The sequence below is a fragment of the Brassica rapa genome, chromosome A08, assembly GCF_000309985.2.
Source record: "Brassica rapa cultivar Chiifu-401-42 chromosome A08, CAAS_Brap_v3.01, whole genome shotgun sequence".
Lineage (NCBI taxonomy): Eukaryota > Viridiplantae > Streptophyta > Magnoliopsida > Brassicales > Brassicaceae > Brassica > Brassica rapa.
The window spans coordinates 13,080,430-13,092,080 of NC_024802.2; the positions used below are offsets into that span (position 1 = coordinate 13,080,430).

The following is an 11,651-nucleotide window of genomic DNA, read 5'->3' on the forward strand; positions in this document are numbered from 1 at the left end:
GTGTTATCAGAATTGTTAGCAAATCAAGCCCATATACTAACTAAGGTATTGCATCCTATATCTTGGTAACAACAACAGTTAAAAACCTTTTTCTTTGCATTGCATCCTATGTTTTATAGAAATAAATAATTTATGACATTGGTTCGTTCAGCATTACAAGATAACTAGCCAAGAACTAGGAATCTCCTCTCTGGAAGATGCCATTGTTTGCCGGATCGCTGCTCGCTGACACTTTGTAAAAGAAGAGATCTTTCTCTATTTCTCACAAAACATAGTTTCCTCCGTTAATTTGACACTTTATTTATTGATTCTTTGCATCCTTCTTACTTCAGAGTTCAGACCAAATATGAGTTTCTTTAACATAGAGTTTACAAAAAGGAACACAAAATCGAGAGTACTAATTACATGTCCTTTGCCCAATACAGTCAAACGACTCTACATGACAGAACAAACCGAGAATCTTGCTCAATTTGAACAAGCAGGGCCGGTCCTCCTCTGCAAAGCCTAATGAAACATTAGTTTCAGCCTCTAAATCAGCCAGTGTCACACTCCTCTTGCACTTAACAATAAAAAACAAAGCCAACAAGAAAGAGCAAGTGAAACATATCACTGAAACATATCAGCAATAGTGTTTCCTGAATCCGAAGAATCTCCATTCCCAAAGTCCATCATCATCATCTTCAAATATTCATCCATATCACACTCTCCTCCACGCCATTGCTCTGCTTCACCAGAGTCCACTGCGCTAACACTTGTACTCACACTCACACTTGCACTAGTGTCAGCTGCAACAGGAGAAGAAGTGTAGTCCATAAACGGGAAGTTGAGTTTAGCCCGTGGCCCACGGAACCCAATAGCGGCTCGATCGTAGGCCCTAGCCGCATCCTCAGCGGTTTCGAAAGTGCCAAGCCAGACACGTGTCGCTCTCTTGGGATCTCTGATCTCAGCTGCAAATTTTCCCCAAGGTCTCTGCCTCACACCTCTGTATCCATTCTTCTTGTTCCTCCTCTTTCTGATCTTCCCGCCTTCCGCTTTCTTCGCCTTAGCAGAGCTCTCTCTTCCACTACTATTACTACTAACCCCATCTTCTTCTACTACTACGACATGTTGTCTCATTTCAATTCTCTGATTTGGCGCGAAAAAGTAATCGCAGCCCAGACAACCATCGATTCTACAAACTTGACAAGTGTTATAATCTGACCGAGGCATTATCACCGTACTGTCGCTGGAGAGACCTTGATACGGCTTCGTGTCGCTTTCCCCTGAGCCTGAGATGACGTGTTGCAAGGCGGAGACTATGACTGACAGTTCTTGCTCCGGAGACAACTGCTCTTGATACGGATACCGAGTCCGGGTCTGGGTATCTGAAGCTCCGATGAATCCGGGTCTAGTGTAAGGATATTGCATGCCCGATTAAAATTCGAATTTGGATTTAAAAAAATTAGATTTGGTTCTGTGTTTTCTGTTGTGTCTGAGGAAACTGAAAGTGGATGGAAGCTCTCTTATATATACGGTTCCGTGTTTTCACTTGCCAACTGGCACACTCTTCAGACACGGGGTCGTTTTGTGTTCTGTCTTTTTTTTGGAAACACGTGCGTTATTTTCTCGAATGTTTTTTTTTAATAAAGGATTTTTTTTCTCGAATGTTTTGCCATTGAAAAATACTAAATTTTTTAATTTTTGGGTTAGGTTTGATTAAATGACAGTGATAATGACATTTCATTAAACATAAAGTATTTAATCATTAATTATCACGTGTGACGATTTTCACGAACCACTTTTTTTTTTTTTGCTAAAATATTTTCTATTAGAACCACTTTTTGTGATTTATGATTTAATTATCATTAAATTATTACAGGGCTTATGTACGTTTTCAAATTGTTTACATTAAAAATTAAACATGTTTAGTGAACTAGGTATCTAAGGTACGTAATTGATTGGCTTAGAATAAATCACGTGCTCTTATTAACTTTTATTATTTCGCCTGCGCTATTATCTTCGCATGTATCCATTATAGATATCAACTTGTCTTTGTAGATGACTAGATCCATCGTCTCAAACCTCACTTGCAAATCTATCTTTTTGTCTTTTTATACTTTAAAGAACTCTGGTACGTCGAATCAATCCAACAACAATTCTTTTTCAAATTATGTCAAAAGACATGTGTAACATTACAATAACATGGCGGTTACACAAATGGCAAATTTGAGACTGTAAAAAATTATACAAAGAACGCATGTTCATCTCATTAGCACATATATAAACTTTTTTTTGAACAACCAAAAACATTTCATAGAAGAAAGCTACCGAAGTAGGACATAGTTTGCATGATACAAAGCATATTTAGCCAGCTGCAGCAGAGTTTAAATTTCTAAGAACATAAGAGAAAAAAAAAACAGATGAAAAAGATGAAGATAAATTCTCGATATCCAAATTGATTCCGTAGAGTTCCACCTGATGTTGCTTTACTCAAATTTCTGTTTTGGGGACTATTTTTATCAAACTGCTTTTATAAACTTTGATAATTCATTTTTTCTTTGAAAATATTTTATGAATAGTTCAAAACAGAAATTATTCCATATCCCACCAAAGAGAACACAATTAGGTCTAAAGTTCAAACAGAAAAAAACAGAAATATGATTACAAAGGTCTAAAAACGCCTAATGAGATGAAACATTAAATTATTGTAGTAAAGATATGGGTGTTATTTCACTAATTGTTGATTTTTACCATAGTTATATTGACTAAAGTATGGTATTATACAATTTAGAAGATCGTGAAGTTCGCATCTCAAAAAAATTGTGTTAAAAGACTCACCAAATTATTATCTAAAATAATATATAAATTGTATTAACTATCTACTTAATTTTCAATTAGCTTTAAGTCAACAATTTATAGAACTTAACATTTGATATCGTTTTTTAGAGTTTGCATTGTCTTTAAGATGTACACATTAACACCACTCTTTGGCATCTCTCTTACTTCAAACCATGGTTGTAGATTCATTTCCGTCTTACTTTTCAATTAGTATAAATTAATGATGAGTTTTAAAAGGATTTTTACATAAATATATGAAACTGACATTGCAAAAAATATTATTTGAAAATTGTAGGAAAATTACATTGAAAAGAATTACGTTAGTAAGTTACAATTCATCATTAATTTATCACATGAGCATTAAATCCAAGTTAAAGAAGATAAAGGCTATATGAGAAATTCAACTAACATGAGACAAAATGACATTTTCGATAATATTCTTCTTATAGTTAAATAAGAAAAATAAAGATGGATCAAAAGAAATGGGGGAGAAAATGAGTTTAAAGGTAATGAATGAAAGCGCGAATATGTCACCTCCGAAAGACCCGTGGGTCAAAAGACCCGTGATCGTCTCCTCTCTTGGGGTCTTCAGGTTAGCCATCTCTGTCTTCTCTGTAATGTCACCTCCGAAACCAGAAACCATCTCTACATGGATTGCCCCTATAGCTATGATCTTTGGTCTCGCTTGGCTACTAAGTGTCAGCTTCAACCTCTTCGCAACTGGTCCGATCTCCTAAACCAGATGATTGCTCTACCGCCGCCGAAACAGAACAAGCTACTCTCCCTCTTGGCTTGGAAAGCGACGATGTACTGGCTATGGCGAGAACGGAATCAACGACTGCATGCTAACACGTTTCGATCGGTGGACTCTCTCATCAAGACCATTGATCTCCAGATTAGAAACCAAATTCAAAGTTTCAGAGAATCAAACCCTTCCCTTTCATCAAAGATGCTTCAATTATGGTTTTCTCACTCAATTTGATTGGTTTTGGAACGGTCGTCGTCGTTCTTCTTCCTGAGTTCTTACGAAAGCTCCCTCTCTCTCAAATTGACTTTCAACTGGGCTTCATCCCTCTACTCATATGGGCTTCTAACTTTCATTTTGGGGTTTCAGTTATGGTTCTTTTTAATTGGGATGTTTAACTGGGCTGGGCCCTATTAACCTTGTCTCTGATGTCTGTAAACTTTTTTTTTTTTTTTCAGTTTTATTAATGAAAGCCTTGTTACAAAAAAAAAAAAAAAAAGAATGAAAGCGCGAATATCTCACTGTTTCTCACTATTCTCAGATATTACAATGATTTTTTTTTTCGTTTTTGGGGTCAAATATTTCAATGATTTAGAAGTTGAAGTGTATATATATACATCGTGATGCTAAAACTGGCATCTGGATTCAGTAAGCTCTTACCTCACTTTTATAACTGTGTTGACCCTTTCTCGACGCTGATCCACCACGTCTTCGCGTTCCAGACTCCCTTCACGCTGACCTTTGATTATTTATGTTCTCTTCCGGGTCTTTGACTTGGTCTCTAGCCAATTATATACAAACACATAGATTGACTCTTCTGAATGTCATAGGGGTATAAAGTACTTTATTTTATAAAGGAATATGAACAAATTTTATTTTATATTAGTATACTTTTTTCATCTATAAAAATTATTTATGGAGAATTTTTATTGTTAAGGAAATATGTAGGAAAACTACTTCAAAACATAGAATACTATCATGTCCACTTTTCTTGATATAGTATTAATTCTAAAAAATATTGGTTTAACATATGTTTTTATTTGATGTGATCCAATTTGATAACTTCTTATACTTCATTTGTTGATATGCGTAATGTTGTGTCTCAGTGCATATATAATACATATACTAGATTTTGACCCGCGCTTTGAAGCGCGGGTTTTTGGATTATAAAGAAAAACCACAATTTGATATGAATTATCATTTTGAGATTGTTCTACATTATTACGTTACAGAGTCGTATTATATCAAAGAAGGATATTTATTTAGATTTAATTAGCTTATTTGAGATTCTCAATGTATATTTTTATGTAAATTTTTATTAGGCATATATACTCTATCCGAACCCAAAAATTTGAACCAAAACTGATCCAAAAATACATATTTAGTTTGGTCAATTTCTAAAACAAAGTACTTATTGGATATACTTTTGAACCCGCGAGTCTCGGTTAGGTCCGAGTTTTATCTGAGACTCGATCGGCTAAAAAAAGTATCCAATTGTTTTGTGTATATTAGGCATATATGGATATTTAAGATTGGTATTATGGATATTTTTAAGTTAAAAGGTGATGCTATCAAAATTTACTTATATATTTCAGGTATTCAAGTAAAATTTTGGATATTTTCTGTTTTTTAGTTCATATTTTGGGTAAAGTTTTGGGTTATATAAACTATTTGAACTTTTTAGAGTTTTGTTTGAGTTTTCAAAAAATTTCATGTTTCAGGTATTTTTGTGTTTTTGGTTATTTCAAATCTTTTCGGGTTTTAAATATTCAAATCGGTCAGACTCGTCATGTAACCAAAAATTACAATTATTTGAATTACGAATCTGAACTGATCCGGAACCAACCCAAATCCAAACTTAAATATTCAAATATCTAGTTGGTTTAAATGTCTAAGATATAAAAGGAATAGATCCAACTCGGCCCGAAGACCCAAATATTAAACTTTACTCTTTCTCATTATATTTGGTGTGTATTTTATAATATTTTTATTTGTTGAGTTGATAAGACTTAAGATTTATTTAGCATATTTTTTAATTTAGTATTGCAGCCCCAAATATATAATCTAATAACATAATATGAAACCTTCTACATTGATATAATTTGTTTTGTTAATAGTGTTGATATTGGTATAGCACGTTAGTTAATGGTAGATGTTATAAGTTGTAGATCCTATAAAGGTCAATTACGTTTGGTATTATATGTAGATAAAAAAGTGGATCCAAAAAAATATTAGAATTAAAAGGGAGATTTTTTTTTTGGGCAATTAAAAGGGAGATTTCAATATATTTCTAAATGATGGAAAATATTATTTGGTTGCTATATAATAGGAGTTCAATTATAATATCTAGTTATATATAATAGGTTGGACTAAAAATGAAAGGGTGCAACAACCTTATTTAAGTAGATTTTTTTCATAATGATTCTCTTTTAATAGTATAGATATTATATTTTTTTAAATGCCACTAAGTAAATAGTAAAAATGCAATTGATTATACAGTTTTGATGTATTTAAAATTATCTAGAATATAAAACATTTATATTATGAAATAACAAAAAATTCATAAACATCTTACATATTAAAACGGAGAAAGTATAATAATAACTAAACTTTGAGATTTAACATCCTCAGTAAACTTTAGTTGTTACTTATGCTCACATTTTACCCTAGAATTCTGTAGCCACAAGGTTATCGCATCATAGTTTCTTCTGTCCAGGTGCCTAAGCCAAAGTAATATAAACATTGACAGCATATGATGTCTACAATCATTCAAAATTTTAGGAACTTTGTTTATGGAAAATTTTCTTTAGTGTACTGTATTTTAATGTATAAAACATTTTTAAACAAGTATGTGATTAAGAGACTTCAGACTGCAGACTCTAATACTTGTAAAATCCTGTACTTATTAATAGAGAAACATTTTAATAAATAACTTTAATTTTGTAGTTTATTCATAAGTTTGTCATTTTTGCTGATATGTCATCACCACATCTTTTTTCAGTTCATCATTATAATCATCCTCTAATTACTAGATATTACATAAAGAGTCATTTAGGTGAATATACAAATCATGTTTCATGTAATGTTTTATAACATTTATAATGTAAAAATAGTTTTATCAAAGCGCATGTGTTATCTTAGTTTAATTTTATAAAAAAAAACAAAAATAAGAACAAGAAGTAAAAGCACTAGCCAAGTAGCCATCAAAGGCAGAAACGCACGTTGAGCACGTGCATGATGATTAAAACACGTTTTTGAGCTGACCAACGTTTTCCTTCATTTCTCGCCGCGTCATTACCTTTTTCACTTTATCTTCTCTCATTAGGTTCTATGGGTTGGGTTAGTAGTACTACTAAACACTGATATACCTTCAATATTTTAACTGATAACGGTCAATCACCAACCAACTCTTTATCCTTTTACTTTTTTTCTAATGTTTATTTTCATTTCCAATATAATCATTCATCTATTCTAATTTATTAACTATAAATAAGTATCTCAGCAACTTGAATGCTTGAACAGTCAATCTTATTATGTAAACTCGAATCTTCATAATTACTTCTCTTTAACTACAATCTTCCATGTACAAGCTCTACTCACTCTCCTGGTTGGTTGCCTTGTGCCTGTTTCTTTGCTTGGAAAAACTTTTTTTTTTTTTTTTTGGAACAAGGGCGCCTAACAACTCTTTTTTTTTTGCCAAATATTAGAATATCATATTAGTAAATGAGAAGGGGTTGTAAAATATAAACAAGAGAAATACTCTCAGATAGCTGTAAATTTTTTTTTGTCACAAATATAATCCCTAAAGATTAAAATGACCAAAATATTTCATTAAAAAGGTAAATATAAATTTACATTCATAAGGTTAACTACTCTAGACCTTAACGTTTAGAGTTAAAAAGTGAATTTTTGGGGGGTGGGGTTTAAAAGTTAAAAAAATATTTTAAATAATAGTTTTAGAAAGCATTTCGAATTTCAAAAAGTAATTTTTAAAAAAAGTATAAAAAAAAACTTATAAAAAGTTTGAATTTGAAAACATATAATTCAATTTTTTTACTTTTTTTTTTTATTTATATATATAAAGCAATGGGTAATAAGATCTTTTGACTCTTTAATGAAACCTATTTTGGTGATTTTTTGGGGACATTTGCTAAAACCAACCCAAATATTCAAGTCAAATGTAAAAGTGTACCCCACTTTCAGTCAAATGCAAAACCAACCTAAAGGAGTAGTGAAAGTACTATTTCACCCTTATGACCAAACAAAAAAACATAAATGTATTTTACGTTTCTATCCTTTAGAAGTCTACACGTAATAAAAGAAGTCTACATATATATATAGACTTCCTACGAAGTCTACTTTATAGACTTGTTTTGTAGTCTACACTCTAATTTGGTCTACTAATTTAATTTTGAAAATGTATAAAAATAATTATTGTGATATTTTTAATTAATCATCAATATAATGGATAATATGAAGTAAATAAATTAAAATTTCATATAATCGAACAATTTTGAAGAATATATACTAATTTGGTTATCATGTGCTAGACTATGTTCATAGTTTAGAAACAAAAGGTTCTAACATGTTATGTCTTTTAGTAGTTGATTTCATAGGGTTAGATTTTAGATTTTGTTTTTTTTTTGTTTTATTAACTTAAATCTGCATATTAATGTTTAGTAGTTTATATTTTGTATAAATGAGACTTTTTGATTATCAAGCAAAACATTTAGGGTTTGATATTTGTGGTTTAGGGTTTCGTAGACCTACAATAAAGTCTATTTATCTGAAGACGTCTTTTTCAGTCTATATTTTTCAATTTATTTTACAAAAAATCATTATATTTAAACTAAGTTAAGTTCCTTAAGAATAAAAAAGTGAAATCATATACTATAACTATTAAAAAATAAAGAAATAAATTTAATAAATCATATATTAAAATTATTAAAATAATAAAGAATAAACAACAATAATTAAATTATTATAGTAGACTTCCAAAAAGGTCTACTATGTTATAGTAAGATCTACTCCAAAATTTTAATTTTAGTAGACTTCAAACGAAGTCTACAGTATCGTAAATTTTAACCTAGTTACATTTTTGTCTCCCTATATAAACAAAATTTATTCAATCTCTCTCTAAAGTGGCTGCACAAGTTCTTAAAACTCTCTCCCTTCTCTCTAAAACTTTCTCTCTTCTCTCTAAAATTCTCTCAATTGTTTCTAAATCTCTCTCATTATCTTCTTTCTCTCTAAAATTTTCTCAAGTCTTTCTCACAATATTATCTTGTCATTTTAGATATTATGATTCATGGTTTTCATCTTCTCCTTTAAAAAATGTAAGTTTTAGATCTATAGATTTTAAATGTGTATTTTATGTTTATTTCTCACAATATTATCTTTTTTTGGTAGGTATTATCACTCATGGATTTCATCATCTCCTCTAAAAATGTAAGTTTTAGATTAATAGATTTTAAATATGTATTTACATGTTTATATTCAAATAAATTTATAGATCAAGCTCTCTACATTAATTTGCTACTAGTTTACCTTATAAATTATATTATGTAAAGTATTTTCAGATTTAAAATTATTTTCACATTTCAAAATATATAGATTTTTTTCAGATCTGAAAATTATCAGACAGTGTAGACTTCTAAAGAAGTTTACTAAAGCTTGCAGACTTCATATGAAGTTTACTAAACCATAAAGTTTAAGCAGACTTCATTGGAAGTCTACAAAAATATGACTTTAATTTTTTTTCTATGTTTTTTAATAATTTTATCTTATTTTGCAGGTATTTTCTTCCATAGTTGTTCTCTTCTCCTCCTAGAAATGTAAGGTTTACATCTATAGATTTAAAATATGTGTTCTAGTATTTATATTCAAATAAAGTTACATATTAAAATTCATATTAATATGTCTTTAATTTATAACTATTTTGTCTATTAAATCATATTTTTAAAAGTTTTTTAGATTTAAACTTATTTCATATTTTTAATGTATTATTTTTCAGATCTATTTTTTTTATAGAGTAGACTTCATTTGAAATCTACTTAAAACTTACGGCTGGTAGACTTCAAATGAAGTCTACTAGCCTTGAATTTTAAGCAAATTTCATTAGAAGTTTACTCAAATATGATTTTAATTTTTATCTTATTTTTTAAAATTTTATTTTATTTTGCAGGTATTCTCTTCCAATATTTTCAAATCATCTTCCCAAAAATGTAAGCTTTCCATATATTCATTATAAGATATTTTGTGTTTATAATGAACTAAATTTATAGATTCATACATTATCTTTTTGCTTTGTTACAAGGATGACAAAAAACCATTTTTGAAATATTTTCCAGAACAAAGTATTTTCAAATTTTCTAAATGCACACTTTTAAATATGAAAATTTTCCATTAGTGTAGACTTCAACTAAAGTCTACTAAACAATAACTTTACGTAGACTTAATAAAAAGTCTACTAAAATATGATTTTATTTTTTATCTTATGTTTTTCTCATAACTCTATCTTATTTGGCAGGTACTTTTTCCAAGACTTTATTTGAAGCATCAAGATTATGAAAAATCAAACATACTCAAGAATAATTTTTAATATATTGCTCTGTAATAACTTTCATAATAAAATATTAATTTTTAAATAATTTTTTAATGCATAATCTATAAACATTGTATTCATTTTTAGTTGTTTTCACTTGTATGATATTATTAATTTTTTGTTAGATATCAATTTTTTCACAAGATCTAACCAACCAAACAAGTAAAACCACCATAAGCTAAAATAATAACTAACACACATGTGAGAAGAAGAAAATCTATACAAAATTTTCCCAAAAATTTTCAAGAATAATACTAATCAAAACAATTTGCAATAAGTATCAAGTGTATAATTATAACACATTAAATTGTGAAATTCATCCAAGACCATTAAAATTTTACTAACATACACTGTAAAATAATTAAATCATGAAAAAATATGATGAATAATACACAAATACACTTTTAATAGAATTTACGACGTAGACTTCAACTGCAGTCTACATTTGTAGATTTACAAAAACGTCTACACTTATTATTTAACATATAGTCAATCCAAATTTTTTTAGTGTATTGGCGCAGGCTTGATACACAAAGGCGTACAAAGTGTGTCTTAGATAACTCGATCAAGTTCCGTACTTGTCGATTATTCGTGACAGGCATAAGAGGAGTATATTCCTATTCGGAGTCATTTGTTTTAAATGATGTTTGGTAAGGAATAGGTTAGCACCATCTTCTCAATTTTGTTGTCCAGATCATAATCTTCTTGTGTCATTTCAAGAAGTTTACCATGTGTACAGCCATCATGCACAAGGAACATTCTTCAACCTTTCCGATTCTTCATCTTTTTTGAATATTTTGTCACCCAAAATGTCTTTGGCCCATACTTCACACTCGCTCTAAGTTTCCAACCACATCCTTGAACACGACACTTAGCCACATACAGAGTTTTTGTTGTCTTATATGCTGAAAATGTAAAATTATATTCCACAGTCACCGACTTCAGCTTTGAAACAAGCTCAGCCTTACTAGCAAAACTATAAACGAAGACTTAGAAATACGTCTACAATTATTAGCTAACAACATTGTCAAATCAAATGAATTATACCTTCATAATTATAAAAAAAAAATTATTTTCAAAATCACTCAAACCCATTAGGATTAACTAACACACACTGTCAAACAAAAAAACTAGAAAAAATTTAATGAATAATACACAAATTCACATTTTTATAGATTTTTCTATGAAGACTTAATATTTAGTCTCTGAAGATGTTGACGTTCTTTTCAGTTTACAGACGTAGACTGTCAAATAGGTCTACTCTTTGGGTTGGTTTTTGCAATTGACCATTTTACGGGTTGCTTTCTATAGTTGAATAAAAGTTGTAATTTTGTACATGTAGACTTTCATTTCAGTCTACAATTTAAAAAGGTTACTTTTTGCAATTGACCAGAATTCATCCAAGATTTGACTTTCAGAACTAGACTTCATATGCAGTCTACATGTTTGAATTTTTTTGAAAGAGGTTAGTTTTGCAATTGACCA

General features: G+C 29.8%; 1 protein-coding gene across 1 annotated transcript; it reads right to left on the reverse strand.

Annotated features, from left to right (window-relative positions):
- Positions 1–334: 334 nt before the first annotated feature.
- LOC103834418 (ethylene-responsive transcription factor ERF109-like) lies at positions 335–4,036 on the reverse strand. Its single transcript, XM_033276896.1, has one exon. The coding sequence runs from the start codon at positions 1,405–1,407 to the stop codon at positions 607–609; it is 801 nt and encodes a 266-aa protein (XP_033132787.1). The 5' UTR covers positions 1,408–4,036; the 3' UTR covers positions 335–606.
- Between the last annotated feature and the right edge of the window lie 7,615 nt (positions 4,037–11,651).